Genomic DNA, 18,931 nt, shown 5'->3' on the forward strand with positions numbered 1-18,931 from the left:
TGGATTTATGACAGTATAATGAGTTCAAAAAGTCGGCAAACATACACTTAGGTTTACCCATGGCTATTGTTTTTTTGTTGACAAACAGCAAACACCTTCTGTCCCAGTATCCTCAATAGAGTCATTAAACAACTTCTTCTTTTTTGTTAAGTTCGTGTTTTACATCTTAATCATATTTGCATCTACAAGAAGAATCTTAAAAACACCAACCCTATTATTTTCAAAACTGTTTGAGTTTTCATTTTATTCTGTACTCATAATTCTTTTATTGCATACCAATGCATATTTGTTTCATTTTATGGAGACAAAAAAAACATAGCTTAGAAAGACAAATAAATTTGGTGAAGGTAGTCGAACTGAAGAGAGCATTTCTTTATGTTTTTGCTGTCTTCTAAAAATAGGTTTCTAAAGCAGCAATTGCATGTGGAACAGTGGTTGCCAAATCAGAGGTATTTATTTACCTTTGAAAAATTATATACGATTCCTTATACATCTATATACATGATATATTAAAGCTTATTATTACACTTGCATATATATATGAAGAACAAGTCACAAGAGGGTTTCATAAGAAATAAAAATTAAAATATAAAATCCTCCCACCCGCCCCATTTTTTTCAAAAATTTGGATGAAAATCTACTAATTAATTTTAGTTGGCCTTATATAACAGTTTGACAAACACTAACTTTGATCATTGAGAAGCTTAATATTCCATTAACAACACAACTTAATTAAAATGTTTAGCAGATTTTACAGAGTTATCTCCCTGTAGTGTTAGGTAACACCTTAAAATATTGAAAACAATGTGTTGTTGGTAGGACATATATGACAAAAAAAAAGAGATGTGATATGAGTACCAATGAGATAACATACAACCAAAGTACAAATGAAGTTGTTTAAGAAATTATATGCCACCAAAACTGCCTTCAACAATGCGATAAACCTCATACCTGTCAACTGACCCGTATTCTGCGGGTGTGACCCGAGATTTTCACAATTCTGAGGGATCACCCGGAACACCCGCCGGGTCATTGAAATAACCCGGGAATTCCGAAAATGACCCGATTTCATCCGAATTTCTTAGCCTTGAGATTGATTTCATAAGTAATAGTCCTTTGAAATACCGGCAAATTCGTAATTCTTCCATGAACAGGAAGTTCACCTAGCTATGTAAACTGTCAAATTAAGTGACCCATTAAGTGCATGGCTTCACTTGACAGCTTTGGTGTCAAACACACTGTTAATTAACACCAATTACCTTAGCTTTAGGTCGTAAATAAATTGCACCATTGCCAATGGCATTGGTTTACAAACTAAACTAGAGTTACTTCCCCTTATTTGTCACCATTCAAAATTATTCCTTATATTTACGTTTTATGGGTGAAAAAGATTAAATCATAAAAATATAAAATTCAAATACATATTGAAAAATAACTTTTTATTATTTTTATACCTTTATACAATTTTTTTTAAAAAAGTTGAAAATTATTTTTTACATTTATACTTCCTTTAACTGTATTACTATATTTTATCATAGTCTAATTTCCTTGTTAAATGAAAAATAGTATGGTTAAAGGCTACATAGTCAATAGTCTCAAACATTTAAGAATTATATTAAATTCTAGTTTGCAGTATTTTTTCTCAAAAAGTAAAGCACATAAGACTAAGCTACACAAATGTATAAAAATCTTTAAATGTGCAATGAAATGATATTTAATAAGATTTAAAATGACTTAACAAAGTGAACATGCATTGATGTTTTGGTATATTTGATATACATTATAAGAAAATGTACCATAAATACTGAAATTCAGGTCGAAAAAGTTTGTACGCGTTATGACCTGAGATTTGATTCTTCAATGCAGGTCATGACCTGCATTTTCATCGTCACAGGTTGACAGGTATGAAACCTGTACAATATTGTCTACTATAAAAGGCCCAGACATGTTCAAACCAAAAACTTTACGTTCTAATTTATAACAAAACAGTTTACAAAAAACAAATATGAACCAAGGAAAACTTTAACTGAACTGCAGGCTCCTGACTTGCAACAGGCAATATAAAAAATTAAGTTACACCATCCCAGGAACAAGTATAGTATATAAAGATATCAAGAGATTAACTATAGAATAATCATAGGCAGATCCAGGGGGACCCCCCTTTCGTTGGAAAAATTTGGTTGATTATATAGGGAATCATTGAAGCATGACTGGAGCGGGGCCCCCCCCTTAGGAAAAGTTCTGGATCGGTCACTGATAATATTGAATCATAAATCAAATTGCCCCTAGGTTAGAGAAGTTATGAGAAGGGGCATTTCTGCTGTATGAAGGCAGAATGACTCATAATCTATTTTCTGTGTTGGAATTGAAGTCCTCACATATTATAAAAAGAGGGACAAAAGATACCAAAGGGACAGTCAAACTCATAAATCTAAAACAAACTGACAACGCCATGGCTAAAAATGAAAAAAGACAAACAAACAACAAAACACACGACACAACATAGAAAACTAAAGAATAAACAACGCGAACCCCACCAAAAAACTAGGGGTGATCTCAGCTGCTCCGGAAGGGTAAGCAGATCCTGCTCCACATGCGGCACCCGTCGTGTTGCTTATGTGATAACAAATCCGGTAAATAGTCTAATTCGGTAGGTCACATTCATGAAAGGGAAGGGGATTGTAGATACGACGTAAGGAACATATCCGATATCATTTGTGAAACGGTTATTCCATAACGGTCAACCAACTCGTGATGGCGTCCGTAAAATTTATGAAGGGATGACTTTAACTTCACCATTTGGAACTCTTGGTTTAACAGCTTCCTTGTGAGCAGCAACCCTCTATCAAGAAAATCATGATAGAAAATGCAAGCACGGGAATATCATATCAATTGGGAGATATATACCCCGTATGCAGGTGCTGCTGGAATGTTGCTACTTAGAAATGGAAAGTTCACAATTGGAAAGCTGAAATCATCTCTTTTGTCGTAAAGTTTTGTTTTCAACCGACCCTCATTGTCAATTTCTAGATGTAAGTCAAGATATGAGGCCGACTTAACTGTATCTGTAGTATCCTTTATCTCTAGCTCGATTGGATAGATGCGTTCCACATAGTCACCAAATTTTGAATTATTTAGGGAAAGAACATCATCTATATAGCGAAAAGTAGAGTTAAAGGATATTGCTAACTTCTTATCTTTCTTCCGAAGAAGTTCCTGCATGAAGTCAGCCTCATAATAATAAAGAAACAAGTCCGCAAGTAGAGGGGCACAGTTTGTTCCCATTGGAATGCCAACTGTCTGTTGAAAAGCACGTCCTCCGAACGTAACAAATATGTTAGAAATCAAGCATCTTGATAATATCAGTTTCAGAGAATTTTTTGTTCGAATCAGAGTGATCCTTTACAAAGTAGGATTTATCCCTCCCTAAGACAAGATACTTATTTATATCTACGTTGGCCATTCTTTTTTACGAAGCAAAGCAATACCAACTCTTTCAATTTGTCTTTTAGTTTGGAATGTGGAATACTAGTGTACAGAGTAGAAAAGTCAAATGTTTTAATACTGTTACAAGATAAAAGAGAGTTACATTGTATGTACTCTAAAAGATCTTTGGAATTTTTAAGTATCCACATCTGATTCACGCCCCCTCTAGAATAGGCAGTTTCACAATAACTTTGAAGCCCGTCTTTGATTGCTGATAAAATAGATGTTAATAATTTAGAAAGAGGTTTCGTGGAGCACTTGGAAGACCCAGCAATATACCGTTGTTTGTAAGGACTGATACAAAACTATTTTAAATCCAGATAGATCAAACAGAATAAATGCCACTAAGCAAAGTTTAAATTAAATTCTAAAAGAATTTTGAAAAAAGTTAATTTCCATGTACAAAAAACGGGGTGCACTACACCTACTTATCAGATAAGTCCCTGTACTATTGATGTAGCTCTGGATATTTATATAACTAAGGTTTTCTCTTTGAATTAAACTGTTTATATTTTAAGTCTTTTATCTGAGGGGAAGATTTATATGGGTGATATTTCAGTTAGAGGCTAAGAGAGTCAATATTGACAGGGATTAAAGGGATTACTATAAAAGATAGATGCTGGGTTCAAGTAGGTGGGTCTTTCATACATTTTCCTGTATCAAAAGCTAGATTGCTTAAGTTTATATTATGACCAGAAGTGAGTCATAAAACTAAAGTTTTAGTGTAATTAATTGATTTTTCAAACTTTTTGAAGTCAGTTCTCTCAAAGTTTTTTTTACAAGATTATACCAAGTAAGCTACATGTATAATGTATTAGAAAAGTGTTATCGTTGAAAAAGAATTTGTATGAAATTTCTAGTTGCTAATGCTTTAAAAACTAGTAACTTTGTTTTTCATGACTGTAAAATATTTTTGATCTTATTTGATATCCAAATTTTTTATCATTGTAAATTATGACTTGAAACTTTATTTGTTTGCTCCAAAAATAAAATATAAAACAAATCCTACTGATTTTGGATGACCATTGTGTTTCGACAAGAAGAAACATTTGGACAAAAAAATGTGATTGAAAAACAAAATGTAAAAGTGTCAAGTCAGATGGCTGGTCAGTGGGTGTGGTGTCTTTATCACATTATCTAAATGTTATTGTCATTTAGGGAATTTGCTCTGATGAAGTATTCTTGAAAGTCTATGTTAAATTTGTTCACAACTACTCTAGACATTTGGTGATTTGCAGCCCGACAAATTATGTATTGAGACATGGACCTGTCTATCATTTTTAGGGCTGTTGATCTCCAAACCCCTTATGATTTTCTTTTGTCATTGTGATTTTGTATCATTGAACTGTACTCTACATGCTAGAACAAAAAAAATGGGCATGTTTCTAGTTTATGAGAGTATGGGATAAAAGTGCAAATAGGACAAACATGGTAGCTGTACTAAATGTATCGCAGAAGTTAATTTAAAGCGGTGGTATCTCCTGTAAAAACACAGGATTTAAACACGGAGTAATCTAATGCAGGTGAAAACCTAAACATCCTGATATCTGCAAACATTGGTAAAATCATTAGTCAGAACTTGAAAGATCTGTAACTTTGCTTAGGTGATTAGTTAAATCTTTGATAAAGAACTATCAACAAACATAAGTTTACAGTAAAATAATTTGGGTAACTAGATATATTTAATATTTATTAGGTTTCAATACAATTAAGATAATTCTGTATTTACTTATTGATTAGACGGATGGTCGATGAGAAAGATAATTTTTCTGTCGAGGAAATAGCTTGAGGATAGGTTTTCGTTTTAATTGAGGTTGTCAGGCTAATGTTTTTTCAGTATGAACGGAAATTTCTTGACAACATATGAATGATCTGAAAAGTGCATTGGAAGGATTAATTTCAAAATGTCTTCTTTAGTTCTGATTGGTTGACATTTGATTCAATTAAAAGTCAACATTTGGTTTTGATTGGTTGCTTTTGAAATTATAACTGTTTTTATGAAGCTTTTTTTAACATTGATCTTTGAAAATTTTTGGGGGGCATTAATACCCCAAATATATTTAAACAACCAATTCATTTATAGATTTGAGGTTTAATTGCTGTTATTCATCTACATGCTTATAACATCTTATACTGATTCTTCAAAAATGAATGCTCACCCAAATTACGTTTTTGAATATTTATTAAAAACAATGTTCAATCTCAATTTGATTTGTTATGGATTTGTATTTTTGTCCTTTCCTTTGTTTTTTTTTTTTTAAATCAAATCCTAATGATATGAATAGTTTTGGCATGAATTTAAAAATCTCTTATAAGTTGACAATCATTGGCACAGTTTGCACCCTTAGCCACTAGTCCCATGCCACTCACTATTAAAATTTTATCGGACTAGTAAGTTTTTGAAAAACTTTGTTTAAACAAAAACGTCGAAATATTACAAGTAGTCAAAAAAGTTTTTGGTGCAGACTGTTGGCATTTATTTGTCATGGAGGGTTATATTGACAATAGTCAAATTTTTGGCCCAAATATTTTGACTTAAATAATGTTTACGATATATCTAAACATTAAATAACCGTTTTGTCAAAACCCAAATTTCTCAAGGTTTTAAATTGAAATGTTAATTGTCAGCTACAGGATACTTGAACCACTCAAAACATTAAAGCGACAGTAACTTAAAACTTTTTTTAGATATTTCCTTTTTGTTATGGATATAATTGGCGATATCGGAAGTGATCTTTGTGGATGTCTGATGTTACAAGTGCCCTCTAATTATACCACTAGACAAATACAATTACAGCTAGGGTTGCATTGTTATGTAGAGATCTTATGTAAAGTCTGCTGCACAAAACCTCTAGACTTATGATAAAGCCTTGTGCAAATTGATTCAAGATTGTATTCATGTAATATGTACTTGATTGGGGTAATATTTTTGTACTTTAACTTGCCAGAAATAAAATTCAGGATTTAGGTGCCGGCCCAAAGCTATGATGTCTCTGAGGGGTTATTTGGTTAATGACTAGATCTGACTTTAAAAGTAGAACTTCAATTTGAATTTGAAAAAAAAAAATAATAAAAAAAATAAAATATTTTTTTTGGAGAGGAGGGGGTTTGGGGAGGGGGGGGGATCTGGGTATAGGGTTTCTCAAAGGTCTAGTTAATTCTGTTATTTCTATTTATACTGATATTTTCTAATAAATTGCATGCTTGATTCTTATTATGAAAGAATTAAAATTGTATGTCCTCTCCATTTAGTTTAATGGCAGGTACCATGTATATATTTTGTCAACTCCTTCCATTGGAAATAACAAAATTTACTATAGCTGTAGTGTATACAGACAATAACTGTTTTGTGTCAAAATATCAACTGTATTTATACAAGGCTAATAAACAGGTGAAATGCAAGCACTATTGATTGTTTTTATCCTGCAATTAATTTTTTTTCTGTCCCAATCATAGAATTTGTTTTTGAAATAAAATCAGCATGACTTGTAGGCGGAGCACAATGAGGACCCCATGTTGATCTGTGATATAAACAGTAAGTTGAATGTAACCATTTGCTGGCAACAGAAGCAGGATACAAGGAGACTGCTAGTAGTATGTTTATTGCTTAATGTTATCTGTACACCTTTATCAGAATAGTAGAAAGGTTGAATGCAGGATAAATATAAACAACCTGCAGATGTTCTAAAAAAAATAAATAGAATTTATAGTAAAAATAGATGTGATCATTATCTTACCCACAAGATACAAAATGGATTTTGTAGATGGTATCTGTGATCTAACAAGTATCTTTGATTATAATTCCTTGGTAAGAATTGGGTTATAGAATATCTGTTTTAAATTTGCTCTTTTCTTTTCAGGTGAATGAGGTATTGAACTTGGCCATGCTGACTGGTGTTAAACAGATCTATCCCCTGGGAATATATCTTGTGTCTGAGGATGGAGGAGCTAGAGATGTCACTTATAACACAGCTTGTCATTCTGTAGAGGAAGATATCATGAAGGTGTGTATCCCAATTGTACTACACTCTTTCTCAATAATCCAAGACATTTTTAGCTATAGTGCTGATTGTATCAAGTTGGAATATAAGTCAGAGGATTTGGAAGAAAAAAAAAGAGAAAAATACAAAGGGTGCAATCCAATAAAAACACAATAAACCAAAACATCATACAAATAAAAGCTGAGCAACCATAAAATATTTCTATTAAGATAGTTTTTTATCAGACTATTTCTTGCTTGCATAACAGAACAGAGTCCTAGCTTTCTGCAGCTAAACAAAATATCAATGCTTACACGTTCTGTAATATTTTTCAGGTTGCCTCTAACTGTTCCTATATCTATTTGGATGGTACAGAAAGACGTGGATCCCACAACGTCACAATCATCACTAAGTCAGGACATCACACAGCATTCATCCACCTAACAGTGTGGATTCCAATGACTCCACTGGATATCAGTCTGTCAGACAATAAACTCAGTCTGATTAGAGGCTGGAAAGTAGCATCTACTAGAGGGAAAAATAGTAAAAAAAGGTCAGTGTCTCTTGCCCAAGTTTTGAAACTAGATGAAAAATGGGGATCAGTAAAAGGACTACCAGACTTCATAATTCCTATTCTGGTTGGATATTTAGAAAGCCTTAACACATTATAGCATTAGTTTTGGTGATTAAACCATAAGTTGTTGTTCAGTGTTAACATCAGCCAGATAATGTTTGTGTTGGTGGAAACATAAAAAAACATGATTGTTGCTTGCAAAAGAAACTTAATCTTTCTCCAGCTCCATACTTTCAAGTAACTTAAAACATCTCCTTAAAATTCGAAGTTGACATTCTCAATGTCTTATAAAAAAAATTGAAATATGTGTGATTAGAAGAATTATCTAAAATACCAGAACCAAAACCTTTATTTCTTAATGGGAATGTTGTATCAGCAGTTTCCTGTCATTGTACAAAATTATCTGTGTCTCCCAAGAAAAGATAACATCAATAATCAATAGCTCTCTTGTGTCTGTATTTTATCAGCCATTTTGTTTTTACAGATCTAGAAATAAACGTTTAGTAGACCTTGGTATGCTGACTCATCCAAGTGTTTATCTAAGAGATGGCGGAAAGAAGTACAAAGGCTGCCATCTGAGATACCAACAAGCTGAGCTAGACATCTATGGGGTGTTTTATATCGCCACATCGTCTGGAATCGATTATTTCAAAGGGAAGAAAGTAGCACTGAAGCTGACCGATCTTCTACAGAACAGACTGAGGGTGTCTGACCCTAGGATAGCTCAACTGAAGGATGGCGTTATACAAGGTGTTGGACCAGGTGTCACAGAGATCCAGGTAAATTGTGGTATTTTAGGAAGACTTGATAAGTCGATGTTATGACCTAGAACGTGTTCGTAAAGTTGGTTTTTTTTGCTAATTTTACAATCACTTAATTTTTGCAAAAATTGCCCCTGCATTAAATGTTTGTACAATATAAAAATAAGAAGATGTGCATAATTGCCAATAAGACAACTCTCTATTAGAGACCAATCTGCTTAAGAGTTAGCAACTATAGATTACTGTACGGTCTTCAACAAAGAGCAAAACCCACATTGTATAGCTAGCTATAAAAGGCCCTGAAATGACAAAGGTGAACAATTCAAACAGGAAATCTAATAGCCTGATTTATGTACGAAACAACAAAGAAAAACAAATATGATAAAAAACAACAAACGACAACCACTGAACTACATGCACCTCATAAATTGACATAATTGCTGTGATGCCAAAATTAATTCTCTGTGAATGCATTTCATCATCAATATTAAATATAAGAAAAATAGAATACTAAATAATTCATACATTTTTTTCCCAGGTTTTGTCTCCTAATGGCCACAGTATAGCAATATCAGAAGTGCGTGTTGGTAGTGACAAAGTTTCCCTGACCAGACTGGTTATAAATGTTATCACTGGAGTAACTGTGGACGTACTGGGTTCCAGTGAAGTACCAGGAGCACTTCTTATAAAGGCTCATATAGATAGCCAGTTTAGAACAGAGTACCAGGTATAAATTAAAACTGAACACCTATGAATCTGATTCATTTTTAGCTGTCAGATTCATTTTTAGCTGTCAGATTCATTTTCCCACTAATATTTTTACATAACTGGTAATACAAACATAGAAATCAGGAATTACCAAAGGTTTTTCTTAACAAAACTAAAGATCCAACTAAAAATTGGACTCCTCAGAAAAAAACATAGAACGATAAAAAGAAATCAGACAACTCAACACAAGATACAGAATGAAGTTCAGGATAAGAAATATAGGTGACTGTGCAGCCTACAACAACAAGCAAAACAAACACTACAATGCAAGCTGTAAAAGGTTCCAAAAAGACAAATGTATAACAATTCATATAAGAAAACTAATTGCCTGACAGGTAAAAAATAAAAAAATGAACAAAATACATATATGATATTCAGCAACAAACGATAACCACTAAATTACAGGATCTATGAACATTATGTAAAAGAAATACATGATCTAAAATTACCATGATGATATTATCTGTTTAACAGGAAGGAATCATCAATATAGCTCTGCAGTTTTCTGATGAAACCAGGATACCTCTGAAACATGTTAACCCTGACGACTATCACCTGGCTGTATCTACATCCTACCGCCATCTTGTAGGTGTGGTTAAAGATAGTAAACCTTATCAGCCGAGAATCGTGGCTATCAAGGAGGGACGTGGAGAGCTGTTCAAAATAGAATTCAAATTAGGAAAAAAATGTCACAAAAAGAAGACCCTCCCATTGCAGACCGATATCGTTATTATTAATGCTGATTTCTCACTTCCAAATACAATACAGACTGACCAGACATTAAATGATTGGCCTGATCATGGAAACCAGCCAAGTGAGAGACGGGAAAGCAAGCGACTAGACAAACCAATTTACAGCTTTAAGTCCTCACAGAAAGACGAAGCACATGACACAAAAGATAAGGGTAAATACAGCAAAAAGAGTTCACCAGATTCACAAGTGTATGGCATTGGCATTGATCTTAATGAAAACTTAAAACAAATGGCTCGATCCTCCAAAAATATGGCTCAAAATTTACAAAATGAACCTGAAAAGAAGAGGGCTGAAAATCCAGGACTTTCTCCTTTGGAAGTTGGAATGTATGTTTTGTTAGCAGTGTTTGGTGTTGTGTTTACTGTTTTCTTTAGCATTGTACTCATGTACAGACATAAAAAGAAGCATGCCACAAATAAAAATAAAGGTGGTACTGTGGCACAAGCTAATGACTGGGTATGGATAGGACGTGCCACTTTAGAACGTAATGCCATCAATACACAGTGTTCACAGGCACTCATGCCTGATAATGATTTCAATGGAAATCGACCTGTACCAGTAGACAGTGGCATCCACTCGGGCATCCACTCTGGCGTCCACTCAGCACAGAGTAGCAATCGTAACAGCTTTGTGTCTACTATAAAAGGATCAGAATGTAGTATCCGCATCACTGCCAATCCACTGCCTGAAGAGCTACCAACAAACAATAACAATGCCAACAGGGAACCAGAGTGGGATTACGAAGCTATGGGTATGAACTATGACCAACTGGCAGACTATTTTGATAACCTTAAAGAATCTACTGCTTAAAATGAAATAGTTTGACCTTGACCTTGTTCAGCAGATCATCAAGTTGAGTTGTGAACTTATTTTTATTGAGAAACTAGCAGTTCAGATATTATTTTGAATTGGGTTAGTTAAGTTATAAGAATATTGTTTATAAGAATTGTTATAATTATATTTCATGTATATATAGACATCAAAGAAATCCACAATGTTATTTGTCATCCACAGATTTTCACGTTTTGATTCGAAAAACATTTAACACTATCTCCTTTACCAGAAAGTCATTGACAAAGGGAGATAATATATTATTCTCTTGTTTTACACTTTTTGATATAAAACATTATCTACTTACCTCCCTTTCCACAGGTTGACAGCTTAAAATGTCATGGACAAAGGGAGACAATTTATTAATCTCTTGGATAACATGATACTTGCCTAATGTTTTTCAAAAAATATTTTTTATAAACAAAATTTGAGTCATCAAACCTGTGTTTTATATAAGAAAAAACATGTCAACGTTCAACTGTTTAGTCAACTTTTTATCCAAATTAAAGAAAAACATAATAATTGACTATTCTTCAGATGATTAATAAGCTCATCATAGATAAAATAAAAAGGAATGAAATTTTGTATCTTATAATTAAAACTATGATACTAATGAAATGAACCTTTGTGTCTTCAAATCAGAAATTTCTTTCAATGACAATATTTGATTAATTATTGAGTGTAAATCAAAAGTTATATATTTTTTTAAGGTAAAATAAATTATTTCAAATTCACTTAAAATACTGGTATTAGACTAGTAGCCTGAGCAACAGGCAACTAAAGTTCAAATAATTCCTTACCATGTCTTCAAATCAAAGAGCTAAATCAGGGCACTTGTTAATTTCCAAATTTGCATGCAGCTTAATAACTGTAGTGAATGCAATAGACCTTAAAATATTAAACCAGTTATCTTCATGTTAATAAAACCAGAGTGCAGACCTTTGTTTTGTTCACCAATAATGAATGCTTATAATTATAACTGTACATGCAATCTGTTTGCAACACAGTATAAATACCTAATAAACAAAAGAACTATTTCCGTATTTAATTTTTGTCAAGTTTAGTAATGGATTTGGTCAAGATTAAAACAAGATTTTGTTCACTATTAAATTTGCTTGAAAGTCCACTTTTTTTGACAAGCTTAGTTCTATGAATTGAGGTTAACTCAAGACGAAAAGAATAGTTTTTGTATGATCTTGTTCTTCTTAATTCTTTACTTCTTCCATTTGTTACTCATGCTTGCCATTTTTATAGATTTTTTGTTAGTTATGCATTTACATAGATTTTTAGGTGCAATGAACCATGTTATTTATCTTTAATGGGCTATATTTGTAAGCTTTACGTAATTTCGTACTGTATTGATTATTGGTATTATTGAGGGGGGATAGGACCTTTATCGGGACTCCGGGATCGGGTGTTTTTAAGCTCGGGATTTCGGGATTGACTCTTTCGGGATCCGGGAATCTTTTTTTTCGGATTTCGGGATGTCGGGATTTGCTTTATTTAAATTCGGGACCTCGGGATTTCGTTTTTTCAAGTCCGGGATTTCGGGATCAAGACCCCTCCTATCCCCCCTCATTATTGTGAAATAAGTTATTTTATTCATAATGATGTTGAGGTAATTTTTTTATTTTAATAATTGTTAGTAATTAAAAAGGATTAAAAAATGTTAATAAAAAAATATTCCCAAATATGGTCAACTTCTGAAAATTTCACTACTTTTGTTTTGAGATATGAATTATCTGCTGGAAAATGAATTTTTAGATCTGATTTTCACAAACTTATTTTGATATTAAGTGTGCCATACAATTTTGCGGTATATATATAAGTTTTACAATAAATAATACATTGATAAGTTATATATCTGGGAGAAATGTTAATAAAGTGATTGTTTTTTTTCTTTGTATACAGATTATGAAGAGTGTCCAAAGACATTTTACTGCTTGAAAATGTTTTTTTAAATGTTTATTGATAAAAACTTGTTTATGCTGTAAACTGAATTCATTTTCACTAAGTAACAATGCAACACAAACATGACAAAAAGACCTTCTGTACGAATAGAAAGGCCAGTAATTAAGAACTTGTTTTCTGATTGTCCAATTTTTTTTTTAGTCTAATGTCATAATCTTTGACTAACATAATTTGACTTAGGTCATTTCAATAACAGTCAAAACAGACTTACAAACAATCCATGAGGTTCTGTAGTAGTAGCTTAAATTGATAATCAAAACTGTTAGTTCTTCTCATACATAAGGTAAACCAAAAACATACTTGCTAAATACAACCATTGATTAGCTAGCTTGGTCACATTCATTAAAGATAGATTGAGAAATTAAACTCTGGCTTATCTGTTTTGAATTGTTCATGCTTCTAGTTTTATGTTATTAATAGTTATTTAGTGGAACCTTCCCTTAATTTGTGCCAAAATAATACAATTTTCCTATTCCTAAAACCGTGGGTCAATATGTGTTGAAAGCTATAAGTTAGTTGGCAATGACTAATTAAGTAAATTGATTGGTAGATTCTACCATTAAATCTTTAAAAATAATGAAATTCTAGGAAATTCTGATCAAGAGAATATTTTTGAACAGTATACACTTCAATTGTCAATAATATCTTTTCAACATTTTCTGTGACAAAGAAAAAACAATCTGTAAAAGATTACCAGACAAAGATTTTTTGCTAATATTTGTTGTTTTATAAGTAGTGTTGTTATTATTTATTAGTTGTTAAATACTCAGTTGTACATAGCTTATTATTTTTCTGCTGTACATTGTTGCTGTATTGTAAATAAATATGTACAAATATTGTAAAAGATAAGATTATCTCCCCTTGTATATATATATATATATATATATATATATAAATTGTCTATTACGTGTATGTTCTGTGTAGGGTAAAATCTCAAAAAGTCTTAATGTAGTCTTGGATGGTTCTATTTATATTGAATAAAATATATGAAATATAAATGTTACAATTAAAAGATGACGGTTGTTTTTAAACTTTACTGAATAAATTGCTGAAATGCTCTTTAGGGCTAACAGTATCATCATTCAATTAATTCTTCAGGCAGCCTTGAAAAAATGTATTATAATCTTTGAAAAGGATTATTAAAATTGAAATTTAGCAAAAATCACTCTCTATCTATATTCCTGTGGAGTATAGCTCTTGACATGGACAGATTTGTTTCAATCCCTTTTACCTGGATTTGAGTCTAGTTGCTTGATGTGTAACATTTTTCTCCAACTTCAGCTTTTCAACTGAGACTTTTGGTTAAAATAAATTTTTGAAATGTGCTTTATTTTTATAATTAAATGCACATTTATGAAAGATTATGAATATTTTCTTTCATTTGGCTGTAAAAAAACATTTTATTCTCTGACCCAGAGAAGTACTTTATTGATATTTTGAGCCAATGAAATCCTTTATAAGAAAGAGGTCACATGACACAAGACATTTTTTTAATGACTTCATCTTGGTAGAGTGGATAGAATTTTAAGCTTGGGTATCAATGAATATTTTATTTGATAATATTTATGCCTAAAGTAAATTAAATTATGCTAGTTTAAGAAAAGTACTTACCTGAGATCAATCAATTGCCATGGAGATAGCCACAATTTATATATTGATTGTTTAAATCCCACAAATAGTTTATAACCATGGTGATATTTACCCACCAATTATTATTATATATAATTCCATAACTGCAGTGCTAGCTTTTCTGCAAATGGTGATGTGCCCACCAATTATTGTTGTAAGGTCATCAGTTTTACATGTATTTATAATGTGCTATTGTTTATTTAGGTATTTCATGAATACCACATTAAATTGTTATTTTATAAAATGTATTGTTGATTCTTTATACTTAATATTACACAATCAAAACATTTTAAAAATATTAAAAGAGAGGCTAAAGAAATCAAAGGGACAATTTCAGGTAACGGAAATTGACTTAAAAGGAAAAAACCAACAGTTTACAAAACACAACATAAAAAACTAAAGACTAAGCAACAATAACTCCAACAAAACATGATTGATCTCTGTTGCTCTAGAAGAAAATGTAGTAGCTGCTCTAAATGTGACACCCATTGTATTATAGAGTGTTTATGTTGCACCTGGTTTCATGACCAAATGTTCAGAATCTCCCCCTAGCTTTCATAAGACCAGTACACCCTTCAAACAAAGCTTAAAATAATACTCAAAACTCCAGTCCTAGTCATTCATTAAAGAAACCACTTTGTTCTTCTGTCAGAGCAAGTTGCATCAAAGTCTCAACCCAAGTTCAAGTTAACTTACTAAAGTAAAACCTTTGTATGGATAAACCTTTGTCAAATTTTCGAAAGCAAGCTAATATATGGGTAGTAAAACTATTTAACTTGAGAATAAATTGTTGTGGATATCTTATTTTGACAGGTTCATACAAATGATAAGTAATCTACAATTATATTATGTAACACCACTAATTCGGGTCCGGCTAGAAAGCACATATCAGAAAGTAGTACATATTTAACACAAAATAGTTCCTACGCATAAAGTGTAGCCTTGACATTCATTGATTGTAATTTAAAACAAAAGAGCTGTGCCTATTTGAAATTGAGGAATTTAACATAGAAAGCAATGGGGCCATGAATTAAGGGTGTACTTCCTATAGATTATAGCTTGAAAATTAAATTAAGGTCCATACAGCGACTTGGTGAAAAAAATAGAACATATGTGTATTATAGATGTAAGTGTCTATATCTCGAAAACCTAAAATGAAATAAAAACAGAGACAACTGGTCCAAAAAATGAAAATATGGATATGAAGTTAAGTTCACGTTCAGTGATGACTCATTTTGGCAATCTCAAAAGAGTTGAAAAGAAGAAAAGAAAGCTAGTGGTTACTACAATTGGAGCATATACATGGTCACCTGGAACACAGATATTCCATAAAGTCAACCAACTCGTGATGACGTCCGTGAAAGTTTCGGAAAGATCTTCAACTTACCATTTGAAACCCTTGGTTCAATAGCTTTCATGGAAGCTATAAATCACTATCAAGGAAAACAGCATAGTACACTGGATCGCACAGATAAGATAAAAAGTTTAAGACTTGTGAAACATCTCGAAATACGTTTCTGAAATACAAGTGTCAAATACTTATCACAATAGCTGATGCATTGTCGTGATAAACTCCTCCCATATTATATAGTAAGACGTATACCGGTGTTTCTTTCAACTTTATTTAATACAGACAGATTATTTGCCTTTAAAAAATAAGAATAATTGTACTAGCTATAGAATCAGAGTAAAACAGTCTATCATACTAGGGTCATCCACTTCGACATATTCCTGAATATATGTTTATGAACTGAGCTCCTAAAAAGATCATTTAATTTATTTGTAGAATAAGATTTTTTTTTTATGTGAACGAATTGGCCAAGAGAGGAGCAGATACTTTTTCTTTAGTAATTACATAGCACTATTTGAACTATGCTATTCGCGATTGTGACTTAAACACATCTTAACTAGACGTACAATCTAATTAGGATGAATAGTATCAGACAAAATATTTATTACTAGTAAATAAATCCCAATAATAAAAAGCATTATTTTTTTCTTTTCAAAATTAACGTTGCAGGAAGGTGTTAGATTAGCGTCAAAGCTTTAAGCAATGCTATTCTGGTGTCATTAAATTATCAAAAATAATTATGACAATGCTGAATGAAATTTACTGCAAATAAATGAACGTATGTGTATTTTTGTATTTTATTTACTCAAAAATTGAATACTTGCAAAACCTGATCTTTATTATTATATTTGATGACATTAGGATAAAAAATTTAAAAAAAAATCCTACTGCATCTAGATATTCATTATATAGATTATCTATTACAGTGGTGAAGTTATTTTTGTATGTAAATCACAAAATTAACAAATCCAATATCACTGAATTTTCATCGTTACCTTATGACTTTTAAACAGCGGCAAACTACTGTTGCCTTTATTTAAATGTATCAGCTAATTAAGCATATTATGTTGCGATTGTTCCTGAATCCGAAAGAAGAAAAACCAAATAGATGTATTTGATAAATAAAAAGGGTTTTTGGCTAAAATTTAGACTAGAATTTAAAAACAAAAAAACATAATAAGCTCGACATAGTAATTACGCGCTATTTAAACAGAACGAAGTACAGAGATCGCTGTTAAATTGACGCTGAATTCGAATATTAAAAATGTTAGTTATCATAATATTTTTTGTTAACAATGTTAACCCGCACATTAACAGTACATGGAATATGAAATACACTCATCTTTGGTTTCATTTATTATACGTCTAGCATACATTGAGTTATAGCTGTTCTATATTTAATTATTTCATGTAAGATTAATTATTGAATGATGAATTTTATATCCTTTTATCCCTGACCTAGCTTTTCCCCATATCAACTGATTTAAATGTCATCGACTTGTTGACTACTTCTTAACTGAATTTCAGAATTTGCTTGATTTTTTTTTCATTTTTTGAGTGGACATAATATAACTTTCAGATGTACGTCTGATATTGCTATAATAACGTTTTTGATAAAAAGAATCCCTGCATAGGTGCACACACTAACAAACACTTGTTTGTACTTACATACTCACACACACTTGTTTGTACATACATACTCACCCACACTTGTTTGTACGAACATACTTACACACACACTTGTTTGTACTTACATACTCACACACACTTGTCTATACTTATATATTCTGTCATTGTGTTATTTTTCTATCATTTTTGTATTCTTGTCTTTCGTTTTTGTTGATGTGCTGTATCTATATGCCGTGTTGTGTGTTTTTGTTATATATGACGTGGCTCTGTACTTTTACATCCCGTCTTTTTGTTGTTGTGCTATTGTAGACTTTGTATTCTTGTTTTTCATTCTTGCCAATATGCTTTGCTTATATGCCTTTTTGTGCTTCTTAGATACATATTTGTTTGATTAAGATTATATCACAATGTTGACAGATATCCCGCGTTGCGACATTTTTGCCTCTTATGTCTGTTTGATTTGATCATACATCGTTGTCAGTATATATGAATTTGATGCGACTGCCATACAAGTGAACGGTTTGGCTTTAAAACTAGATTTTACCTTCCACTTTTTACATAGGAAAATATCTGTACCAAGACGGAAATATGACTGTTGTAATCCATTCGTTTGAATGTGTTTAAGCTTTTGATTATGCTTTTGATTATGCCATTTGATTATGGGACATTCCGTTTGAATTTTCCTCGGATATCAGTATTTAAAGGTTGTGAACAAGATCGTTTAAATCTTTTAACAAACACACAATCACCAACGTCCAAACTTTAGAGGAACGAAGAAAAAGAAGAAAATTACAATTATTTTATAAAATTCAGAATAATAATGCCCCTGAATATTTATGTAACCTTGTGCCCCCTAAAATTCAAAGTACAACACAATATCCCTTGCGAAATGGACAAGATATAATTTTACCATTTTGCAGGCTGACACTAACTTCCCAATCCTTTATCCCATCAACAATTAAACTTTGGAATAATTTGAACATATCAGTTCGAAATGTAGACTCGTTATCAAAATTCAAAGTAGAATTAAAAAACTACGACATTCGAAATGAGAATCAATCTAACTTAAAACATTATATATATGGTCCAAGAAAATTGAACATAATATTAACCCAATTTAGATGTTCGGCATCGTTCTTGAATTGTGACTTGTTTAGAGCTAACATTATATCTGATCCAACATGTAAATGTGGTTTGG

The 18,931-nt window shown here is 31.9% G+C and overlaps 1 protein-coding gene across 1 annotated transcript in view; it reads left to right on the top strand.

Moving 5' to 3' along the window:
- The window catches only part of LOC143076091 (transmembrane protein 132D-like), a 31,657-nt gene extending 20,389 nt beyond the window's left edge, over nucleotides 1–11,268 (top strand). The window contains exons 5-9 of the mRNA XM_076251727.1: nucleotides 7,347–7,490; nucleotides 7,802–8,019; nucleotides 8,525–8,819; nucleotides 9,340–9,528; nucleotides 10,044–11,268. Coding sequence (XP_076107842.1) covers nucleotides 7,347–7,490; nucleotides 7,802–8,019; nucleotides 8,525–8,819; nucleotides 9,340–9,528; nucleotides 10,044–11,132 — 1,935 coding nt within the window. The 3' untranslated portion in view covers nucleotides 11,133–11,268. The remainder of the gene's footprint in view (nucleotides 1–7,346; nucleotides 7,491–7,801; nucleotides 8,020–8,524; nucleotides 8,820–9,339; nucleotides 9,529–10,043) is intronic.
- Nucleotides 11,269–18,931: the final 7,663 nt, after the last annotated feature.

The sequence above is a fragment of the Mytilus galloprovincialis genome, chromosome 5, assembly GCF_965363235.1.
Source record: "Mytilus galloprovincialis chromosome 5, xbMytGall1.hap1.1, whole genome shotgun sequence".
NCBI lineage: Eukaryota > Metazoa > Mollusca > Bivalvia > Mytilida > Mytilidae > Mytilus > Mytilus galloprovincialis.